The sequence below is a fragment of the Symphalangus syndactylus genome, chromosome 7, assembly GCF_028878055.3.
Source record: "Symphalangus syndactylus isolate Jambi chromosome 7, NHGRI_mSymSyn1-v2.1_pri, whole genome shotgun sequence".
Classification (NCBI taxonomy): domain Eukaryota; kingdom Metazoa; phylum Chordata; class Mammalia; order Primates; family Hylobatidae; genus Symphalangus; species Symphalangus syndactylus.
This window is the reverse complement of record NC_072429.2, coordinates 37,835,437-37,860,712: the sequence shown is the minus strand read 5'-3', so window position 1 is coordinate 37,860,712 and position 25,276 is coordinate 37,835,437. Positions and strand designations below refer to the sequence as shown.

Genomic DNA, 25,276 nt, shown 5'->3' with positions numbered 1-25,276 from the left:
GATCCAGCAAGATGGGACAGAGACAGGTACTCCCTGGGTCTTGAGCACATGGAACTGCACGCCTGGTCACTGACAGTGGTCAGAGGCCTCAGCAAGAAAAATGAAGCTTCTGGGAGTTCTGAGAGCAATAGGACCAGAGCCTAAGGGAGAGATGGGGTAAAAGGTAAGCAAGGTTCCAGTCTCAAAGAAGCTGAGACTTAAATACAAAGAGACAAGACTTAAATTGGAAATGAAGCCCATGGTGGGGACCTGGTTGGTTTCTGAGAGGGGCACCATGACCCACAAATCAGGTCAGAGTTGGAACTGCAGCAAGCTGATTTATGCTTCTAATCAAGCTTCCTACCCAGAAGTCTTTAAGTCTCCCACTACTGCTTGTCCAAAGTCTCCCAGACAGCAAGAGGGAAGAAGCAGAAACACAGCTCCCTTTACCTGATCCCTTGAGCTGTGTTTTTCCCACTACCTAACCCATGCGATGCAAACTGGACTACGTTCCAAATCCAGATAGGATTTTCTAAGCCTGCACTAGACAATGAGTTGTTTATTGAGTGCTTAGTGAAAGGGAGAAGATAATTTACTCTTAACTGAGTTCTGGCTCATGTCCTCAGGAACCAGACTGACATTTATGTTTTAGCACCAGCCCATTAGGGGAACTGGAATGGCATTTTTTGCCTCTAGCTGAGTGTCTCTGGGGCGGTCTTAATGGTGATCTTAAAGTTCCGTCTACATAATACCAAAGCTACAGGTCAGTTCAGGCCAAAAATAATAAATAAAAATCACTACTATTAATAGTAAGCTTGTGAGAGCACTCTGCTCACTTTGCACTTCATCCTACTTGCTCCTAAAGATCACAGATCTTGGGGAGGAAGCAGAGGGACAGGCTAACATGCCCCCACCTCACTTTATGAGTTCCCTCTGCTACATCATCCTGTGGTACTCTTCAAAGCACTTAACACTCTTTAAGCTAATAGTCTATTTTTAAATGCCTTCCAACTAGACTATAAGCCCCACAAGACAGAGAATGTGTCTTTCTTGGGTAGGTAGGGCTTTATCTCCAGTGCCTAAAATCTGATCAATACTCAGGAAATAGATATTGTACGTTCTGAATGATGTCAATAATGAATTTGGGGTGAAAAAAAGGTGAAATATGTGCGAAGATATTACTATCATTTGAGTGATAATAAAAATTACTCTGGAAACAGGATTGCCGTATTTTTTTTTATATTTCTGTAGTTTAAATTTTAAAACATTGAGATACTATCTCACTACTATTAAACACTCAAAGACAACATTAGTAACTGGCTGTGTTGGGGAGGGCCTGAGGAAAAAGGCACTCTCGGCATTGTAGGAGAATACACTGACAAGACCATCATGAAGGGCAATTCAGCATCTATCAAAACAACAAATGCATATGCCCTTAGCATTCTGCTATTTCACTTTTGTGGAATTTTTCCTACATATATAATCACAATCACATGAAATGACATGTGTATAAAGTTATTGATTGCAGCATTGTTTATAGTAGCACAGTATCAAAAATAACCAAATTGACACCACTAGAGAACCAGCTAAATAAACTGTTATTCCCATCATGCAAGGAAATACTTTACAGCTGTAAAAATGAATGAGGATACCGTTTGTGGAGTCACATAAAAGATTTTCCAAGATAGACATTTTGAAATAAGCAAGGTACAAAGCAGAGTGTATAGTATGCTGTAATATTTAAAATGGTGGGAGAGTATATTACTGAATTGTTTTTATACACACAAAATATCCCTGGAAGAATACACAAGAAACTAATTTTTTTTCCTTTTTTTTTCTTTATTATACTTTAAGTTTTAGGGTACATGTGCACAATGTGCAGGTTTGTTACATATGTATATATGTGCCATGTTGGTGTGCTGCAACCATTAACTCGTCATTTAACATTAGGTATATCTCCTAATGCTACCCCTCCCGTCTCCCCTCCCCCAACAAGAAACTAATTTTTTTAAATGTGGCCTATGGTAGGGAAATAGGGGCATGCTATTCCTTGTTTAATTTTTGATTTGGGAATCATGAGAATTCATTATTTGTTCATATATATTACTTAAAAATACTTTCAAAATAAAAAATGAACTGTTTTAACACCAGTGGACCTTGTGAAAGATCACTTTAGGAGATTGACACAGCAGAGGCATCACGTCTGGAAGTAGAAGATGTTGGTCCCAGGCCCAGCTCTGACATTGACACTGGCATTGACATTGATGCTGATGTCAAGGTGTTCCCTTTCCTGGGCCTCAGTGTCCCATCTGTGGGATAAAGAGGGAGAACTAGCAGATGTTTTAAATACCTCCTGCTAGTCTCACCTTCTGGAATCTAATCTGTGGCTAGGCTTTACTTAATTTGGCTTAAAGCACATGCTGTATAAAATATGTCCTGTTAAAAGCATTTTGAATATTGTATTTTTTGTTACTTTGCTTCATTCGTTTGTTTGTTTGTTTTTCAAATTGCCACTTACTATTTTTAGCACAAATTCCTTTTGAAAAGCTCCCACCTTGTCTCTCTGAAGAGGGGCACTTGGGTGTCATGAATACACCTGTGGCCTGAGATATGGTAACGGAGGGAACAGACCAGGTTCTGAGTGGATGAAAACAGCACAAAAGGAGATAGCAAGGAGCACCAAGAAAAAATTTACTGGCAATAGGAGCATGCTGTTAGATGCATGCCGAACCCCTGAACTCAGTTTATCCAGGTGGAGGTCCCAAGAAACCAAATGCAGCTCCCTTTTTTACAGTTCTGCATATGTAGGAGCTGAATTGCATATTGGTTTCATCTTGCTAAAGTGCACATTCCCCTTCCAGTAACAGCAATCTAGTTTCCTATTTTGGGGTCTCCTTCCCCCCACCCCGCACCCCGTTAGCCCCTGTCTGTGTTCTCTATCTGTGAATTCAGATGTCCCAGGCTGGTCAAACAATGGTATTCTACTTCCCTGTCACAAATGGCCATCATGTCCAGAGCTTTTGTCCAAAGTGCTAGGGAATAAGACACTCTTTTTTCTATTCCAGTCAGACCCAGTGAAAGGGATAAGATGTAAACTTCTGGTCACCACCCTGAAACTGCACGAAGCTTAAGAATGAACAGGGAAAGCACATCCAAGAGATGGTGACATCTTTGAGGTACTATCAACCTGCTCCTGGAACCAGTGTGGTTTTTAAGTCACTTGAACCAATACATTTTTTTTAAATTACTTAAGCCAGTTTGAGTTTCACCTTCTGTTTCTCAAAGTGAAAAGAACCTACATACAGCTTCTTGTACATGAATAGTGATATCTCTTCCCAGATTTGGGACGTTTTAGCTATTATTTCTTTAGATAGGCTTTGTGTCCCTTTATCTCTCTCTTCTCTTTCTGAAATTGCATTATGTAAATATTAGTTCTCTTGGTGGTTTCCCATAGATCCCATAGACTTCTTTTATTCTTTTTTCTTTTTGTTCCTTCGACTGGATAATTTCAAGTGTCCTGTCTTTGAGTTCACTTATTCTTTCTTCTGCTTAATTGAACCTACTGTTGAAGCTTTCTATTGAATTTTTCAGTTTATTCATTATACATTATAAATATATACAATTATTATTTATCAATTAAAAATACATTTTAAAAGGAACAAATGCCATATAAATACCAACTCCACTTGACTTATAGTGACTTCCTGAAGAACTATATTGGGAAAAACCCTGGGGCCTTGTCTGGGCTCATGACTCATGAGGAAGGTATGCAGGAAGAGGGAAAAGGTGAAAATTGAGCATTCCTTGACTACGTCAAAACCCCTGACTCAGTCTTCTGCCTCACTCTGGACTGGGCAATGCTTCATATATCTCCAAGGTTGGTCTTTCAGGTTGGCACATAGGAAGGAATTTGTCAGCATGTATCCTGAAGGGTAAATGTCCACATTTGTTTAGATGTTTAGTGGGCGTTCCAGCCCTCAAAATGCTGTGATTGGTGCCATAAACAAATTTACTCCCAGTATCTGATCTAAGAGAACTTATACTCGGAAGGAGACATCTGCTTCCTGCTTCACCTTGAAGGTTATGTACTCCACTCACTTCTTTGACCTCAAACAATTTGTAATCTGCAAATAGTCAAAGTGAGCAATGATGCCAAAGTGAGCAAATAGTCAAAGTGAGCAATGATGCCGAAAAGCATAATGGATTATAGAGGTGCCATTTACAGGTACCATTTACAGGTACCTAAAACAGGACAGGAAGTGAATCCTAGGGATCGAAGCAATGGAAGATTACTCCTATTATTTTTAATCTGGTTTTCATGGTTCCACCAACCTGGGCAAGCTAATCTGGTTAACTGAGACTCTTCTCGATAGAACTTTTATTGGTTCTGACTCCACTTGACATCCTCAGAAAACAAACACTGAATAAGAATGAGCTACTTTTCTGGAAAAAAAAAAAAAAACTATTCACTCAAAGCACTTAAAATCAAAACACATGCAAAAATATATTACTACTCGTTTGAGGGTACCCTGTTATGAAGGTATAATTTATACATAATATAATTCATTCTTTGTTAGTTACAGAGTTCTGTGAGTTTTGGCAAATGCATTCAATGCCATCACTACTACAATCGAGATATAGAACAGCTCCATCACTTCAAACAATTTTCTTGTGTCTTTTTTCATCAATTCTTCCTCCGACTCACAGCACAGATCTGTTTGCTGATCCTGTAGTTTTTAAAATGCCATATGGATGATATACAGTATGTAGCATTTTAAGTCTGACTTCCTCTAATTAGCATAATGCATTTGACGTAACTCCAAGTTGTTGCATGTATTGGGTGTTCATTTCTTTTTATTACTGAGTAGTATTCTGTTGTATGAATACATCATAGTTTGTTTATCCATTTCCCAGTTGGAAGACATTGGGTTGTTCCAATTTCTGGCAACTATGAATAAATCCACTCTAAACATTTGTGTATAGGCTTTTGTATACATAAGTTTTCATTTCTTTGATATAAATACCTAGGAGTAGCAATTCTGGGTCATTTTGTAAGTGTATGTTTAATTTATAAGAAACTACCAAAGCATTTTCCAAAACAGCTATTTCATTTTGCATTCCCAGCAGCAATAGCCACTTCTTTTTTTCAATGTGTGGAATGTCATTTTTATATAGATTTGGCACACTATCATATCTCCATTAGGGTTCAAAAGACTTCATGTCTGTGCTGGGAGCAAAGTAACCTATAGATACCACTCGATCATTTTTCTGACATGAGACTTACAGAGCATCATCTCTAGGGTGATTTTTGAAAAACACATAAATGCAGAATCTTGGTGTTTAGAAGGAAATCAGAACTCACTAGTTCAACATCTTTAAGTAGGGCTGTTTTGATCCAATTATAATCAATTTTCACTCACTAAGGCCCTGCTTAATAGCCTTATTTTACTGCCCATGTGAAATTGGGTATATTACATAACTGTCTTAAACTACAGCTTCTTCATCTCCACAGGGTTTTTGTAAGAACAAGAGAAAAAAAATGTATCTGAAATCAGAAAGCAATTAAATATTGTGCTAATTAGAAAACAGACATTGCTAGTGACTGTACTTAAAACCTAATAGCACAAATCATGTGATTACTAAATGTTAGAACTAAAAGAACCTTAGAGATCTTCCATTAGGTCCCAGCTCTTAATGATAAACAGTGAGAAAACGGAGGCCCTGGAAAGCCAAGGTAACCCCACTCACTCCCTATTACATCTCCTTGTCTTACTTTTGTCATAGCACTCATTTTTCTGCTGTCTGACTCTTTGTGAGTTAAGATCTGCCAAGGTAGCAACCTCTATCAACTACATTGCTTAGAACACAATAAGTTCTTAATAAATGCTTGTTGAATTATCATTTTAAAAGTGAACTTCAATTAGATTATTCATACACAACAGGTTTGACTACATGACAGATACCTTTTTTGACAAATTATTAAGCCACTTGTCAGGGTGACCTGTAGGCATCATAATAAGCCAAATCAGAGCATAAGAATTGCTCAGTCAACCAAATGTGAGAAGCCTAAATCCTATTCCCATGCTGTAATCTCCCAGTCCTGTTCTGTCTTGCTCTTCCAAGGGACACGTTGTATAAACAGCATCAAGTGTTAACTTGTTAAAACAGTTACACCCAAAAAATGCTGAGATTATTTAACAATGCAATAATATGAGGTCATATCAAGAATTCCAAGGAGAGGCAGAGTTTTCAAAGACTCCAGTTCAATGCCAGGGAGCTATTGTTTCTAAAATTATTTTTGGAAAACGAAATATTAATTCCCCAACTAATGTATTTCATGGTAGTTAATTGTGCTTAATTCTCTAATCTGAAATTCTTTATTTTAGATCCATTCCAAAATCATCTTATTAGTTTCACACTTTAGAAGAAATGTGTAAATCAAATGCTTCTAAATTTAATTTGATTTAAATTTTATTTTAACTACTGTAACCCCTCTGTGGGGAGAGGAGAAAAAGCACATTTTTGCCAATGGTCTTTGCTCCTGAACAAAGATTGGTTCTATCTGTCACCATTGGGAATGTTCAGGAATATTCTCACTGGATTGTAAGTGCCAAGAGGACAAGAACTTTATAAGTTTTTTTCATTGATCTATTGCTAGAGCCTGGGGCAGTGCCAGGCACACAGAAGGAATCTAACAACTATTTATTGAGTACATAAGTAAACCTGAGGAGATAAGGTGTGGAAAATCTCCCAGGCCTTATTCAGGAGAGATCAGGCTGATCTTCCAGCTAACATTTCTATCCCACAGCAGACCCGTATGGTCTTTACATCTACAGTCTTGTGCATATTCCATAAGACTTCCACATATTTGCCTGGGTTTCTCACCTATAGCATTTTCAGAGAGTCTCACTATGTACAAACACTGAAATAACTAAGTGCCAGGAATGACTACAGAAACAAAGGGAAACCTTATAACAAGTGTGGTGGAATGATTCAGTGAAGATCATCAGATTAAGAATGAGAAGAACAAAATTGTGTCACTCTCCCACCACTTAACAAGTGTAGGAAGTTCACCAAGTCATGTCCTCACTCTAGGCCTCATTCAAAATCCGTGTGTGTGTGTGTGTGTGTGTGTGTGTGTGTGTGTTCTTTAGATCATGAAACTTCTCATCTGAAAATCTCCACTCTGTGGCCCAGAGTAAGCTTACATAGTGAGTGCACCTAAAGGTGAGCCATCTCCACTTTGGCCACTTCTCCAGATACCCACAAGGAAGTTCCGAGAATGCTGTTGCACCTCCTCTGGCCAAGGACAGAGAGTCATATCATCTGCCCACTTGGAGACAGAGAAGGTGACTTGCCTAATATCTTTCCTGCATGTCTTAAGAACAAGGCTGGGTTCTTTTGGCCTTACTGGGTAATAAAAACTCTATGCACACAGGCTAGAAGTTGAGTGGTGGAAGATTCAAGAGAACAAGCTAGATTTTATGAAAAGTGGGTAACAAAGCATCTTTACACCTTCTCCCATGGACGTGAAAATCATTACCAAAAATCCTACCCCAGATGGGAGTGTTATCTGGTCTTGTAAAGCTGCCTTACTATCTAGTCCCCAAGATAGCCCCAAGTGAACCAGGCTTCCCAGTGCTCATGCCATTGAGTAATCCCCTCCTATACCAGCTCTAGGCTGGCTTTGTATAACCAATAAAATATAGCAGATGTGACACTGTGTGACTTCTGAGGCCAGGTCACAGGAAGCTTTGCAGCTCCTGGTTTAATCTCCTGGAATGCTAGCTCTTGGAATGCACTCTCTTGGAACTCAGCCACCATGCTGTAAGAAGGCCAAGCCACATGGAGTGGACATGGCTCATGGCTCCAGTTGATCACAGCCCCAGCTGAGCTCCCAACCAACTGCAAGCATCAACTGCCAGCCCCGTGAGGAAGCCATCTTCGATGCCCAGCCCAGAGGAGCCTTCGATGACTCCAGCTCTGGCCACTATTGGACTGCAAGCACAGTAGAGAACCCAAGCAAGAATTGCCCGGGTGAGCCCAGTCAATCCATCAGACCAACAGATGATGATAAGCTGTTTTAAATCAGAAACTTTTGGGGTGGTTTGTTATGTCACTTGTTCCATCTCATGGTTCAAAAACATGATCCCCATAACTTTAATGTTCAAGGGTTATCGCTTTGCTTTCTTCTTTGGATTTGAGATGTCATTTCCAAGCAACCTTTTCTCTCACTCAAAATGTTTCTCTTATCTGGTCTAGTTGTGCCCTGCTGAGCTCAAACATGAAGGAAATTAAAAAACCACCACCAACCACACACTCATATACACACACAACACACACAAAACAATGTCTTGGATTGTGGAAGAATTTGTTATTGTCATTGTTTTTTAACGTATTTTCTTTATATTTCTTTGAGTTCCTTTTGGAGTCATTGAATTCCCTTTTTGAGTCTTTTTTCCAAGATTACAGGCTCAAGTCATGGGTTTCAAAAATAGCCATAATCTATTAACGACCTATTACATTCCAGCCACCATACGTCTAAAGCTAACTGCTTTAGACATATTAATTCATTAATTTTACAACAACTTTGCTATATAGGTATTTATTATCCCCATTTTACAGTTGAAAGTGCCATAGCTCAGAAACATAAAGTGATCTGTTAATGCTACACTGATACTAAGCACTTTGAGACAAGATTTGAACCTAGGTCTACCTTAACCAGCATAAATATGGCTGAGAAATATCTGAATTCATTCACATCCACAAATCACATTGTAGTTGTTGAATCATTTGGCAGGAGCTATACCTTGGTCAGCAGAACTGTGTACCTTGGAAAATCACTCTGAAGGAAGGACTTACATGTGAGTTTTGGGGATTGCAAAGTGTTGACATTTTCAGACCACCTATGTATATTGCTGCAGATGTTGGTACAATTCTGTATTGTCCAGTTTGCACTGATAATAAGACAGTCTGATAAAATTTTATGCCATCATTCCAAAACATGAATACTGGAACCACTCATTCAAGGGGATCTGGAGAGTGACCCAGGATAGAGTGAGTCACAGGGACCCAAGAGCTTCAACAATCTGATACTCAGAAGCAGCTGGAATGAACTGAAAGAGAAGAATTATACAGCAACCAGGACATTTAGGAAATGTCCCTATGAATCAATCCATCTGCACTGGGGATAAATGAGATACATAACAGAAAAGAATGAGTTCTTGGGGTGTGGGGATACACATGTGTGTGCATGTTTGTGTGTATGTGTGTGTGTTTGATGGGGTGGGGGCTGCTTCTTTTCTAGGAGTCATTTCCAAGCAACCTCTCGTCTCACTCAAAATATAGCTCCCTTAAGCCAGTTTTCCCTGCTTTCTCTCATAGGTGAACCATCCTAGGGAAACTGAGATAGCCCCAAAGTAGATTTCATGTTGGTATGCTCTGGAGTGGGCTAGGCTGCTCTGTTTTGTTCTTTCTCTGATTTATTCCTGTCTCTGCTTGCACTTGCAGTTCCTTTCTCCTACTAGGATATTGGTCATTTAAAATATATTCATAGTAAGATGACAAACTGTTACTCTTTAGAAGTACAGATATACGCCTCTCTGAGCCTTAGTTTCCTTAGTTTCCTGTAAATGTTCACACCTCCCATCATAAGCAAGCTGGCCTTTGTCAACAAACACACATACCCACACAATGTTGTGCTGCCAAGTGGTTCATAGGAGAGGATTTGAGGAGAAGACCAGGTTAACCTAAAGACAACCATGCTGATGAAGCCAAGTCAGGAGCAAAAGGAGATCAGAGCAGCTTGGTGGTGAACAGCATGGACCCTTGGACCAGATCAACCGAATGCAAATTCTGCCCCTGCTACTCACAAGCTATTGGACCTCAAACAAGTTACTGAACTTCTCCAAGACCTCGTTTCCTCACCTATAAAATGGGCATGTTAATAATACCACCCTTGAGGTTGTTGTGAACATAGAAAATGAAATCATGCATTCAAAGAATTTAATCCAATACTTTATACACCATAAATGCTCAGTAAACATTAGCTGTGTTATTTATTACAGAGTACACAGGATACAAAATATAATAGCAATTATATATTAAATATTTGCAATAAGCAAGGCCCTGGGTTAAGTATTCTAAGTACATTATCTCTTTTAATTTTCAGAGCAATTCTATAAGGCAAGTTCTAGGATAACCCATTTGACAGGTGAGAAAACTGAGACCCAGAGAGGTTAAGTCATGTCTCCAAGGTCCCAAAGCTATCTGACTCCAAGCCCTGAGGTCCCAGCCAGTCCACAAACTTCATTTCCCAAAACCCGGAATTAGATCACTTGTTGAACATCTGTTGACACTTTCCAGGGGACCTTCAAAACCCCAATCCCTTAGAAGCCCCAAAACGTTGAATATGACCCTTTAAAACACCAGGAACATTCACAGCAAAAGACCAATAACTACACATGGGGCAGAAATTAACACATGTAGAGGACTTTTTCTTCTCCATACAAAAGCTTTTACCCATATATCACATTGGGTGTGAGAGTGAATATACTGCAAGAATGTACTTCCTGCAGCTGAAACCAGCAGGGCAAACAAGGTGCTTTCAGTAGGGTAATGTGTACCCCTTGCTGTGCTCTGAAAAAGAGGGTCAATTTCTTTGTGGGGAGTAGCAACACAAACCATCCCACCAGCAATAAAATCCACGGTTCCCTCAACAACAAAGCTAACTTTAGCCGTATGGGCTCATCCTGTATTTCCCAGGACCCAGGAGTCTTTGGAAGTTTCTTGAATGGGCTTCCACCTTAGCTTTTTGCATTCTGTCAGATAATACAGTGGTTATGTCTGAAGGGATTCCCCCAGGAGCTCCAGTTCTTTTAGTGGTAGTAACATCAAGTAGTCTCCAGACACTGCAGCTAGGTGGTTGAAATGCTTGCTCTGGGAGGGGTGGCCAGTCAGCTGGGGTCACAAAAGCCTTGTAATTAGAATCAATGTGACTAATTTCCAGGTAAAATGAGAGGCTCTTGCAAACTGCTTTTGTAGAAATCATACTCACTGGTGCCCAGCCTGCCCTGAATCACTCTATACTCACAACAGAAACAGCTGGTGTCAGAGAACTCTACAAATATGGCAGATCGTCACATGGGACTTTATCCATGGAGGTGAGCCTCCTCTTGCACTGGAAGCTAGTATGCTGATGATGTCATGGTGGCTCAACTTTCCTAGTGTCTAAGGCGAGTGTCAGAGAGCAACCCTAACGTGTGTTGGGTGACCATGGGTAAGGCTTTCCCTTTTCTGGTTCACCTTTCATATAATAACAACAGAGCTGAGCTAGAGGGTCTCCAAAGCCCACCAGCTGCCACTTTGTATGACATAAAATTATCAGAACATGAATTCAATCACGAGGTAATAAGAGGTAACAATTGAACATTTAGCTGTTTCATCCAACAGCCCTATGAAGTTGTTATCATTAATACTTCCATATTACAGATGCAGAAATGGAGGCCCAGAATGGTTAATTGCCTTGCCTAAGATCATGCACAGAGTGGGGATTTCTACCCAGGTAGCATAATCCCAAGGTTTATGCTCTTAACCATTCATAATATTAATGAAAACACTAAGAAACCAACAATGCATACAAAGGGTTCCAGATCCTACTTTTCTGGATGTCTCCATTTTTATCCATAAGCAGTGTGTGTGTCAGTTCTCAGGCATCACCTGGAGGATACATATATAACACCTACCTAAGCCCTAGCATGTCAACCCTGGACAGGTCCTGACAGATTACAGAGGCTGAGGTTTTTAACTCATCATCCTTGGGCGTGCATTAAAGGGTCCATGAGCCCTTTGAAAGTATGTGTAAATATGGGTGTGTGTACATAATTCCAAGAAGAGATTTCACAGGGTTTTTTTTTTTTTTTTTTTTTTTTTTCAGATTTTCGAAGGGGTCTATGAACTTTTAGAGCAATCTTTTGACAGTTGGTAAAACTGAGACCTCAAGTGGGAAATGGACTTGTCCCGGTATACACAAGGAGTGACAGAACTGGGTTCAGACCCCAGATCACCTGAACCCAATCTCACTGCTCTTTGACTACATCACACTGAGCTAACTCATCCCTGCAATATGCACCAAGAGTCTTCCAGGATTAAACTGCTGGATATAACATGCACAGCTCATAGGGTTTGGGTATGGTTTGGAAAATCATCATGCTTCACATATATCATTGACTTTAACCTTGGGCCTCTGTATCTCGTCATTTCTTTGAAGTTTGTATCATTGATAGTTACCCCTGATCTGCCACTCTGCCCATCTTCTGTGAATGAAAACTTAGCCCACAGCGTTTCATTTAGATCTGGTCTGGGCTGCCTTTACCTAGCCTCACTCCTGGCTTCTATAGACACTTAAGGTGATTAGGCATTTGTCCCTCAGTGTTTTGATTGAAATAATCAGTTCAAAATAAAACTGACAACAGCTAACCTACACAAAGAATGTGTTAATGAGCAAACATTCACAGGGGAATCAAATTATCCCAATAAAATTCAAATCAATCAAATTTAAACCAGGAAAATTTGACTTACTAGAAATAAAACTACAATGGAAAATTCACAGTGGCAGAAGCTAAAATTTGACCCAAATAAATTATTGTCGATAAATTACAAGCCATCGTTGTAAAATTCCAAATGCAAAAGAATTAATCTCCATAAAATGATTTTGATAAAATAAAAAAGAAGATGGAAAAAGGTAGAAATTGTTTAACTGCTCTGTATTGAACATTTATCTTGGAGTAAAAATGATTGAGTAAGCAAAAATTCAGCTATTATTGGGTTTTTAATGTTGTACTTACAAGCATGGAGTCAAAACACCCTCAGCAATAAATCACGGAGGTCAAAATGTCTGCCAGACTACACATAGGTTCAAAATGACAGCTCCAATAAAGGGAGGTCACAACTTCCTGTGACTGTGCTTGGTAAGTGATGGAGGTAATCATTTACAGATGATGCTCTGACAAGGGAGGCAGACTGAGACCATCACTGTCACATGCTCACTTGAATAGCCAAGCATCTAGCCCAGATTACATTCCTCTAAGCATGCCTTAACCCCACAAGTTCAACAAAGAAGAGTTCATTAACTTCTTCGCCAAACAAGTACTCTTCTGAAACGTCTGTCAACACAATAACAATAATAGCCAACACTGATATAACATGGGCCAGGCACTTTATATATATTTACACATTTGATCCACACAACAATCCCATGAGATAAGTACTATTATCATCTCCATTTGCCAATGATGAACATGAAGCACCAAGAGGTTAACAACTTGCCTGAGATCACACATTTGATAAGCAGTGGAGCTGTTCAGTGGTACTACCATGCATCCCAGACAGGATGTTCAGGTGAACAAGATCTATCTAGCTTAAGTTCCATAAAATTTATCAAAATTTCAGCTGAGGTTTTATGCAATACTTGCAATATAGATAAGGCTTGGACTGGTGTCCTGACGCTGCCACTCTCTATCTACAGGACTTTGGGTAAGAATTAATCTCTTAACCTCTTTGAACTCATTTCTTCACATGTGTTACATGAATAATTATACAATGCAATTACTTCTTGCAGGTAGGAGAAATGAAGAGAAGTCAATGATATAATAAGAGTATAACCTTTAGTACAGTGTTTGAGGTATAAGTGTTCAAATCTAAGCTGTGATGGTAAGAATAATAGGTAAGTTTATCAGAGGACTCTGACTTGCCCTGGAGCCCATAGGACTTATGAAGACAGGGACTGTCATTATCTTGCTCACTGGATTGTGAGTTTAGCACATAAGAGGTGTTGAATATTGGTTAGTTGGTTGATTCGTTGGTTGGGTATGTGGGTGGTTGGGTGGTTAGATGGTTGGTTGGTTGGTTGGTTGGTTGGTTGGTTGGTTGGTTGGTTGGTTGGTTAATTGTCTGGTTGGATAAATGAATGGATGGATGGAAGGATGGATGGATGGATGAATGGATGAATGGATGGATGGATGAATGGATGAATGGATGAATGGATGAATGGATGGATGGATGGAGAGATGAATAGATGGATGAATAGATGGATAACCGTCTGCCTCCTCTGTCCCAAAGGAGCTAAACTCAGACTTTTCTTCCTAGTGCTTTGCATATATGCATCCAATCTCCCCCAAACAGACTGACAGATACTCAAGGGCAAGGATGAACTTTTTATCCACATCCCACAATACCATGAACTTATGATTTCCCAAGGAAAGAGACTTGGGATTCTGAAACAATACTCTGAACCACTCAGGCCTCAAAATACCTCAAAGGTACTGCCTAACCCCTGGCTCTTTATTCCATAGAACATTCATCACTGAAGGGATTTCCTGTGGTATTTGGTGCAATAAGGCTTATATAAGCCAAGGTCCCTGCCCCCTAGATTTTCTATCATCCCTCCTCCTTAAGACAAAGGAAACATTCAAATGTTCAAAAGAGAAATATTTATCTTGAAGATCCTAAGTTCTGAAAGAGAAAACGTGTAACAAGAATTACATAATTATGTAAAGCACTGATTTTTCAGGTCAGACAAAACTGGTTGTGAATCTCTGCAAACATCTGAAGTACTTTAAACCTTGATTCCATCACCCGAAAAGGGGCGATAAGGTCACCTTCTTTGGAGGATCATTTGGAGGATCAAATCCTATACTGTGGGTAAATTACTTAGCACAGTGATCATTACAGCTTCAGTAAAAGACCATGATTATCCCTGGTCAAACTACTATCTGTTTGAAAATTAAGAAAAGACCTACCACATCTATAGCAACTTATTCCAAACGAACAAAAATTATGCTTATTATTCTCAATAAACTTTTGCTGAATACCTGCTGCACTTATACCTCAAACACTGTACTAAAGGTTATACTCTTATTATATCATTGACTTCTCTTCATTTCTCCTACCTGCAAGAAGTAATTGCATTGTATAATTATTCATGTAACACATGTGAAGAAATGAGTTCAAAGAGGTTAAGCCCTATTACCTGATTTCTCAATCACTCATGAGCAATAAGTAGTTATATTATAGTTTTAAAACTTTCTCCGTAAAGGTCAAAACCCAAGTCCAACATTTCATTCCTTTATTTTTTTATTCACCCATTCAACAAATCTTTATTGAGAGCCTGCCATGCATCAGACACTGGGCTGGGCTCTGGAAATACAGAGCTGAGTGACCCAAATAAGATTCCTGTTTTCATGGAACTTCTGATCTAGGTGGTACACATGAATTATTAAAAAAAAAAAAAACATACTCACATAAAATACACTTTTAAACTATGATAAGTCCTTTGAAGGAAAAGTACAGGGACAAATGAGTACAAGCAAAAGGGAGATGCTAAGGACATGAGGAAAAAGAAAAAAGAGACAAACTGGCTGGGCGCCGTGGCTCACACCTGTTAGCCCAGCACTTTGGGAGGCTGAGGTGGTTGGATGATTTGAGCCCAAGAGTTTGAGACTAGCATGGGCAACATGGTGAAAATCCATCTCTACAAAAACTACCAAAAAAAAATTAGCTGGGTGTGGTTGTACATGCCTGTAGTCCCAGCTACTCAGGAGGCTTAAGTGGGAGGATCATCTGAGCACCTGAGTCTAGAAGGCCGAGGCTGCAGTGAACCATGGCCACACCACTGCACTCCAGCCTGGGCAACAGAGTGAGACCTTGCCTAAATAAGAGAGAGAGAGAGAGAGAGACAGAGAGAGAGAGAGAGAAACAGACAGATGGACTTTACACAACTTGGAAAGAAAGAAAAGAATGCCACAGGACTTGGAAGAGGATCAGAATATCAGTTTATATAAGCTCTTAGGACTGTAAAGCAACCGGAAATGAAAATCCTCCAAGTAATCTTTCTGTTTGCTATCCTTTCCCTCCACCCACTAGAGCCCCAAAGCTACATGTTCTAGAACAGACAAAAGTTAGTTTTGTTTTGTTTTATGAATAAGTAGCTTTTTGGTCACCAGGATTACCATGCAGCTGTTATTTCAGCCTAGCCCACGGCAGCTCCCCTGAGGAGGAAAGCAGATGTAGCCATTGTCACTGCTTGCTGTCTGGTACAATGTTCAAAGATTTCGGGGGCATTCCTATGAATGTCTCTATGAAGTAGATGTCAGATATATCCCCAGATGAACAAACATCAGAAGTTCTCTATGTGCAAGAAAGTTCAATAACAAAAAAAAGTCACCTTCACACATATTTGGCCCATGCAAGGAAGATCAAGTAGTTAAGAGTCATACAGATCATGTTTAAATATGGTCCGCTAGATTTGAAAGGTTAAAATAAAAGACAGAAGCGAGGTATCTATTTTCAAAATCCTTTTCATAGATAATGGTAAAATGTGTGACCCTAAATAAAAATACAGTAAAATGGAAGGTTAGGGAAGTAGATAATTAAGCATTCCTGAATACTAAGTGAGTAAAAAAGTGCTACTACCAACATTTATGCATAAGAAACAAAGCATCTGTACATGAACACTGGCTCTTCTCAGGCTATTTGTTTTGCAACACATATTTGGAGGAGAAGGATGTTCCCAATAGCTTTTTCCATGATGTCAAAAGTAGGCTATTCTCTCATGTTCATGATCTTCCTTCTGCTACCACCATTGGAGCTACGGGTACTATGATGGGTGAGACCCACGAAACTCCACCTGGCTGCTTCCCTTCCTCAGGTGTCCATAGTCTTCTATGATTGGCTCTGGAGTCTCTTGCAAGTTTCCCTCATTCACCTCACTCCCAACCTGGAATCTTCTTCAAAACATAACTTACAGATCTTATAATTTGTTTTGACCAATCACTACTATAGGTCAAAGCTTTCTGTTCCTCCTTCTATTTTCCATTTGGGAAATACAGTCTCTCTTTTTTTCTAGGCTAAGTTACCTGACTGTGGTCAACAATAACACCAGTATTTTTTTTTCAAGGCCTCCTGGAAAGTCAGTTCTCTCCAATCCTGTTCTAAAGTAACTAATTTTGATTGATTCAATTACACCAGAATCATTGTGTTGATTTCAGCCCAGTATTTCAGGCTGATGAAACAAGTTTTAATCTAATGCTCCTATTCATGATCATTTTAGTGATAGCATTTCTCTCAGAGATGTGTTACCTGACAGAAACACAATATAATATAATGGCTTCATTTCCTAGCTCCAGCATCAGAGGACATGAGTTCAAATCTCACCTCAATCACCACTAACTGTGGACTTAGACAAGCCACATCAATTCTCTAAACCTCAGTGGAGATAAAAATAATAGTAACTACACCAAAATGTTGTGTGATTACATGAGAGTCATCACAAATGTTTTGCATGGGACTTAATGCATAAAACACAGTCAACCTCAACTATTATTTTTATTTTGAGATGTACACATTCTCTGGTCTCAAAAAGAAGTAAGGTATCCATCAAATAATACATAGAAAAGAACAAAGGCTAGAGCCCTCCTGCACTTTTTTAGAGACCACCCTCCAGGTCAGCACTTTTTAAACTACAGGTTAATGAATGAGAAATTCATTTGGTGGGTCATAAATTTGATATTTTTAAATAGAATAGAATGTTTTTAAAAATGAATAGAATAGAACAGAACAGAATGTATCAGAGTGCATTTCTCTACGTTGTTGCATATGCACAAACATATGCACACAAGGATACAATATAAAATGCATTTCTTACCGTGGGCCACAACAACAACAACAACAACAACAAAGGATTTGAAAGCCACTACCCTAGTCTGATTCAGAACTATTAATATTAAATACATTCTTTACCAATGATATACTACTTAGGAAGGCATCACTGCCCCCTACTGGAACTCCTGGATTTCTCACAGAAAAGGACAGCAATCGATTAGCCTGTCTTCTCATTAACCGCGTGACTTCAACCATCCTCTCACCTACCCTGTCTGGAAACTCACCTCAAAGAGTCTCATCCCTCAAGCTAGTGTGATGCCCTGGATAAGAAGTCAAAGGCAGCACTAGAAGTGGCAGCTGGGTTCTCACCTTTGAAATCGTTTTGAAAGCACAGCATCCTTCCCTCTCACCTGCCTCTCAGTCTCTACTGGGAAGCCAAGCCAAGCAGCCCCATTGTGCAGTCCTGGCAACACATGTTATCCTTGATCCTGCACCATGGCAGCTGGGGAGAATCTCCACCCCCTAAGCAGTCACTTGTCTCTGCTTCTTTGGGGAGAAGACACCCCTTAGAGGAGGGTGAACAAAGTGCACATTCCCAGAGCCAGCACTTCCAGCAGCCTCCATCCTCAAGTCCCCTGAGTTCTAGAATAATCAGACAGAGTTGGGAGAGTGAGGGGGTACGTATCAGGAAATATATGCTGTCCCACCAAAGAGGGAAGACCACCAAGTGAAAGGCCCAGTAGCAAAGACCACCCCTAACATACACGCCCTCCCACTTAACGGTGTTGGGCCCAGGAATAGATGTGCTTATTAAGAATCTACTCAGTTCTGCTTCATTGTGACAGCTACCATCAATTGATATTCATACCAAGCCATCCATACATCTCGTCTCAATTAAAAGTCTGAGCAGAGGAATAATTGAAGCTTAAAGAGGCAAAGTAAGTTGCTCAGGTCACTCCGTGATGAAAAGGAGAAAGAGCTTCAGACCCAAGTGTCCCTGAATGCAGGACCAGGGTGCCCGGCCACACCTCTAGGTTTGGCTGCACTTCTCAATGTCAAGGCTTATATGCCCCCAAAGATGGATTTCCTTTAGCCATTTCCTTGTCTATGACATAAATAAGTCTGATATAATTCTGATAGCCCTGGGCTCAGGGAAGTTAATTAATTTGCAGAAGGTCACATAGCTAGTAAGAAACAGATTCTAACCCGAGTATGTCCAACTCCAAAACACATTCCATTGCTCCCACCTGAGCTGTCACCTGAGTGAGTGCAGAGCCCATTCCCTTGAATTTCTTCCTTCTTTGCCCCTTGTCCACGCATCTCAATGGCAGCAATTAAAAGAGGAAAAGAGACCAAAACTGACAAGGTCATGAAAAACAAGGCAAGGCAGAAACTGTCATAGACCAGAGATGCATAGGGAAATATGGCAACTAAATCCAATGTGGGATCAGAAGGAGAACATTAGTGGGGAAAACCGGCGATAATCTGAATCAAGGCTGGAGTGTTTTGTTGCAATAGCCAAGTCCTAATGTGTTTTCTACCTTCTCCACTGCTGCCTAATCTAGTCTCATGCTGCTTCTAGAATCATCTTTCTAAAGCACAAATCTGACCATGTTTCCTTCAACTGCTTATAATCCTTCTATACCCTTCCCTCAACCTCCAGGTAGAATCCAAACCCTCTTTGCTTCCCTGAATCTGTTCCAGCCTCACTGCACTCACAGTGAGCTGTTCTCAGAAAACATCAACCCCTGTCCACCCTCTGGACCTTTGCTTGACACATGCACTGTCTGTCAATACCAACCTGCTGGTCTGCAGTTAGAATCAAGTAAGTCTCCCTTTCAGAACTCAGTTTGGATATCACATCCTCCAGAAAGCCCTTCCTGATGCCCATAACCCTGTCTGGGTAAAATCCCTTCCCCTCAGTGCCCGTAACATCCTGTAATTAACTCCAATCACAATGCTTCTGATACTGAATCATATTACATAATATATAATTCGCCCCTTTCCTGTCACCCAGCTGAATCCCCACTTCCCTGAAATGTGTGCCCAAACCTGGCATTGAATGACACTGACCCTCATCGGAAGAAGCTCAGTCCTCTTCCCTGCTTACTCCATTTCTCTGAGTGTGCAAGGAAAAAGTGGTTATTGCTAGTCTGTCATCTACACTCTCTGCCACTTATTAATCTCTCTGTTTTCAAACAATGCCAGATAAGGCCTAGGCTGGGTGCTTGCAAAGAGCAACAGGACCTAGCTTGAAGTTAATGCATTGTTTTATTTTCATTGTATTTGCCATTATTTACAGAATTCGGTTTATGGAAAACAATACAAGTTTTTCTTCTATATAGACTGGTCATCCTTTACAAAAATAAGTTAATATGAGTAAAAGAAGTAAATCAATTTAGAAAATGTTTTGTAAAGGCTCTTTGGTGCATATCGTGATAAATGCATGCATACATACACACACGTGTACATATATACATACAACTGTGAAGGAAGCCCTGAACAGCAGAAATCCTGTCATTTGTGCAACTAAGTCCTTGAGTCATGAGACCCCTGCCTCAAGTACCACTGTCTTTGCCACTAACTACCAATGTGTCTGGGAGGAAGTTACCCTTCTGTTCCTCAGTTTACTCACCTGTAAAAATAAGAGAATATAATTGGGCTATAAAAATATATTATTTCATCTCTCCAATACTATTTCTTATCCTGTTCATACAGTATAAAAATAGCACTGCTGAAAAACCCAGAGGTGAGGTTCTTTTATCAGAGGACAAATATCTGAGATGTGTAGAGGTTAAGTGACTTGCCCAAGGTCGCACTGCAATTTAATATCAAAATCAAGACCAAAACACAGGTTCCCTTTAGTGACAGGCTTCCTGATCCCTCACCCTAACACCCTCCATTCCTGCATATTCCCTTTCTCAAATAAACTTCTGCCAAATGGGGTGCATTATATTTACAAAGAGGAAGAAAATGAACACACACACACATACATATATATACACACGCACAATATAAAAGCATCTTAAAATAATGGAAAAGCAAATAAGAAAAGGACAAAAGCAATATTAGATTTCAGAATGTTAATACTGTTGGACAGGGAACTAGTATACCTGAAAGCTGAGAAAACATGTTACAAGGTTTTCCACAATGTTGCAATGCCCTCCTTGTTCTTTATTTAGATTAGATGTAAGGAGCCAGCAGCCACACAGCCCATACAAGATTTGAGGGAACAATTAGAATAAAGAGGGTAACTAGATCATGTTTGGCTATGATACACTTATTTTTTTAAATGTTTAAGTAGAGACCAGATCCAATCACCACTTTACTCTCTGTGGATCATGAAAAAAAGACAGCATCAACATGTTTCCAAAGGGAATAGTTGGCCCACATTTTAAAAATGAAATTTTTAAACACTTTTTAAAAGAGTTTTAGCAAGCGATTTACATATAGAATGTAGTAATTGCAATTATATAGCACAATGTTTTTCTTATTTTAAAAAAATAGTCTTACCCTTGTCTTTGGAAACATGCTAAACATTTTTATAACTGACCTGGTTACAGGTAAATTCATCAGATTTAGAGGTAAATCAAAGTGCACAGAACTGGGAAATTTTAGCTAAAATTTCCAATGAAATGTAACATGGATAGAAACAATGCTCTTCACATATGTGTGTGTATGTGTATGCATATGCAAATGCATACGCATATTTCCAGCAATTGAGAAAGATCTGTCCAAACAGAAATTCAAGTCAGAAGACACAGAAGTTTCAATTGATTATAAAGCTCAATGGAAGCCAAGGACAGATGTGGCTGCTGGGGAGAGGAAGAATCAAATTAAGTATAGTAACATCCCTCTGTTCTCTTCACCCACCGGCCAATATCAAAAGCCTTGGGCAGTTATGGGAACCGCTCTTTCAGAGAAACAGAAAGAAATCTGGCCAGAGGAGAGTGAATGGTCAGCGGGAAAAGGGAGGGGATATGTAACCTGAGTCAGATGGGGAATGGCCAGTGGCATGGTTTCCAGGACTGTGTGAACCTTCTTCATATACACGATATGTAACTGTTCTGGAATGTGTGTGCCCCTGACTGTCTCCCAGGAATGTTGTTGAAAGGTCTATGCATGGGAGATTAGACTGAATACCCTCAACCACAACATCCCTCCCAGCTTGGGGCTTTTACAGCTTGTGGTGGGGGCAAAACCGCATCTATTCTGCATGATAGTGGATTGGATAACTTTACTAATTAGACAATTGGAAGCTTCTCCTTCCTGGAGAATACTCTCTAGAGTAGACAGCCTTTTGACAACCAACCACATCTCTAAGAGAAAATATGTGCCAATGCTAGACAACCTTGATGACTAGAAGATGCAATGGCGGCTCAACTCACCACTCCCATCTCACCCTGCCAAACAACCAATCATCTGATTAGCCCAAGAAGCTAGAAATTAAGAGCAGATGGTCTGATAATAAAAGCTAAGCTGATGGGCATCAGACGCAGGGAATTATGGCTGGTATCCTTGTGATTCACACAAGGAGCAAGGGTGAACCACCTGCATCAGGCTTGCTTCAGTTCTTTCTAAAAATGCATGTTCCTGGGATACATCCCAGATCTACTGAATCAGAATTATTAGAGATAGAAACCAAGAAGTTCATGTTCAACAACCTCACCAGGTAATAGTTATGCACACTATCTGAGGGCTTTTGCCCTGCAGTGGTGCTTCCCATACTTTAGGGTGCATTAAAATCACCAGGAAAGCTTGGACGAGTCAGGGTTCTGGGATCCAGAGATTCTGATTCAGAGATCATAGGTGGGGCCGCAGATTTTCATTTCAAACAATCTCACAGGTGATGCTGATGCTGCCGGTTAGTGGACCATATTTTCAGTTTGCTGAAATTAGAGAATTCCTGATTTTATTATCAAAGAACTCAGATACTGTGGTAGGTCACTTCTGAAATGATCCCCAGTGATTCCTCACCGTCTGGTATTCAAGCTGCTGGTAAACACCCGCCTCTTGTGGGAGCTGGACCTAGTGACTCACATTATGAATTGAATAGGCAAGACTAAGGAGATGTCACTTCTGTGACTAGGTTACAGAAAGAGAGTGACTCCCTTTTCTCTTGCTCACTCTGGTTCTTGCTCCTTTTGTTTGCTCCCTCTAGTGAAGCAATGGTACCATGTTGTGACTGCCCTGTGGAGAGGCCCATGTGGCAAGTGGCTGCAGGAAGCCTCTGGCCAACAGCTAGCAAAAAACTGACTCCTAACAACAACTGTGTGGGTGAGCTTAGAAGCCCATCCTTCTCTAGTTGAAGTTGAAATAACTGCAGCCCTGGCTGATTGCAGCCTGTTAACCACCCTAAGCCAGAGGGCTCAGCTAAGTCATGCTTGGATTCCTGCCCTTCAGAAACCATGAGACTATAAGTGTTTTAGGCCACTCAGTGTGCTCTGCAGTGATAGGTCATTAATAGAGATGCTTTGTAAAGCAGTTGCCCTGAAATCAATAAGATGCCTTGTAGTTGGGTGTGGTGGCACATGCCTGTAGTTCCAGCTACTCAGGAGGTTGACACTGGATGATCATTTGAGCCCCGGGATCTGAGGTTGCAGTAAGCCCTGACTGTACCACTGAACTCCAGCCTGGGCAACAGAGGAGATGCTGTCTCAAAAAAAAAAAATGACATGTATTGGTATTCTCACCCATCCTTCAAGTCCTCCATCTCATCTGTCCCCATTGTGGATGAGATAAAATGTGTGTGTAAATGTAACTGGACAATATTTAATCATATACACTATTTATATGTAATTTATGTCATAATTTTCTTAACATTCAATTTTCAAGCCTTGGTTCTTGGAAAGCTTCCCTGGAGCTTCTGGGAGGTTATATGGTAGCACAGCCTTATGGCAGGACAAAGACGGTGAATCCAAGTCAGGTTTCGCGCAATCCATCTGGCCTTTCTGAGGCTGTGTCTTTTGAGCTAAGATCCTGGTGAATTCTCTCCTGTCAATCCCTGTGAGCATGAGAAGTGATACATACTTTGGTTCTGAAGAAAGAAATGGAAAAACTACAGGCTCCTCTGCTGGCAAGGGGAAGGGGTCTTTCCCTGAGAAAATCGGTGAAGAGCACAAATTCCAATCTGCTTGTCTTTGCACCAGTGCAGTGACTGATTTCCTCACTGCAGGAGGAAGGAAGGTTCCTGGAGGGCAAGATTCCTCATCTTCTCCAGAATTATGTATGGAGAAAGTGCTTTTCAGAGGCTGTTTGTGTGGAAGGCAATGGTCAACTGGTAAAGGCTCCAGATGCAAAGCCTGGAACCAGGAATTCTCATCGTTGCACCATCAAATCTTTCTGTGGCCTGCAATGAGCCCCTCTCCTTCTGGACTTCATTCTTCTTGTTGTAAAATGAGGGGACTAAGCCAGGTAATGACTCGGACCCTCCCAATGAGTATTTAAGAGCCTAGGGCAGTGGGGTCAGAGTCTGGCCATGCCAAATGTCCAGAGACAGGACAGCTTTCCTCAGAGGGCCAGGCCACCGCCACTCAGCCACCGCGCCCTCTCTGAGGAGCACCCGGAGGGCCTGCTGTGCCACAGGGGGCTCTGGCAGATGTTGTCCAGCCTGCTCCTAATGGTGTCCTGAAGCTCTTCGTCACCCAGCAGGACCGCTGCTGCCAGGGCCAGAAGGAAGTACTCAGTGGCATCATGGGCATCCTAACCCCGTGGTATGGGGGCAAAGAAGAGACAGCATTAGCAAACACTTCCAGGACAGGCTAGGAGGCTGTGCTGGCCACTCTAGTTTTTTTTGTTGTTTGTTTGTTTGTTTGTTTGTTTGCCCAATATCCAATTCCCATCTCCTGAGTCCTTAGGGAGCTCCTCTCTCCCTCCACTGTGGTCCTTGGGGTATTGCGAATCCCAGTGCCCTGCACTCTAGGCACAGAGGTGGTCCCTTACTGAGGCTCAGCCATTGCCCTGGACACAGTGCTTCAAGGATGTGCACATGACCCAAACTTGGCCTACATCTGCCACTCCCTGGGACTTTCCACTGTGTCTCAATAAGGAAAATAGTCCCTCTGAAGTGGCAGGTTCAGAGGTGGACTTGAACCTGCCAGTAGCTAGAAAGGGAAAAGGCCAAGAAACAAAGCAAAGTAGAAACATACAGAGTCAAGGAATACAATGAGAGGTGGGGAAGTCTCTGATGACGATTGAGAAACAGGATCCAGAGCTATCTGCAGTTACATCTGTAGCTCAGCTTTCACATTCTTTGAGCCAGTAAGTTGCCTTTTTTGCTTAAGGAAGTTTGAACTGAGTTTTTCCCTTTACAATCCGTGGAGTTCCTGGTTGACATGATCAGATCACACACTTTATCCCTGAACCACCTACTGGGAGATGTGGGGCAGAAGCAAGATGGCTAGAGGGTGCTTCACTACCCCCTGGCCTTCCCTACATGGTAAAGATGAGAAACAGATGCTTCTTTGGGTGAGACTCAAAAAGGTTGCCTGGTTTCCATTTTAACCCTCGTAAGTCAGTAATTAATTCAGGCCAGAAGCAAAGGCTGGCAAATAAGAAAAGGACAGCAGAGCTGCCCTGAGGTCCCTGGGGGCCAAACACAAGAGTGACTCAGAAGCCACTATATTAAGAGATTAAGGGT

The 25,276-nt window shown here is 40.8% G+C and overlaps 1 protein-coding gene across 11 annotated transcripts in view; it reads right to left on the bottom strand.

Moving 5' to 3' along the window:
* SH3TC2 (SH3 domain and tetratricopeptide repeats 2) overlaps positions 1-25,276 on the bottom strand; it is a 209,878-nt gene that overhangs the window by 125,141 nt on the left and 59,461 nt on the right. Inside the window, exon 17 of one of the 11 annotated variants that reach the window (XM_055285669.2) lies at positions 1,136-24,339. The exons of 9 other annotated variants lie outside the window; for them this stretch is intronic. In XM_055285669.2, coding sequence (XP_055141644.1) covers positions 24,148-24,339 — 192 coding nt within the window. In that variant the 3' untranslated portion in view covers positions 1,136-24,147. Of the gene's footprint in view, positions 1-1,135; positions 24,340-25,276 lie in introns of those variants that run through there. One more of the 11 variants, XM_063643225.1, reaches the window with a different exon arrangement.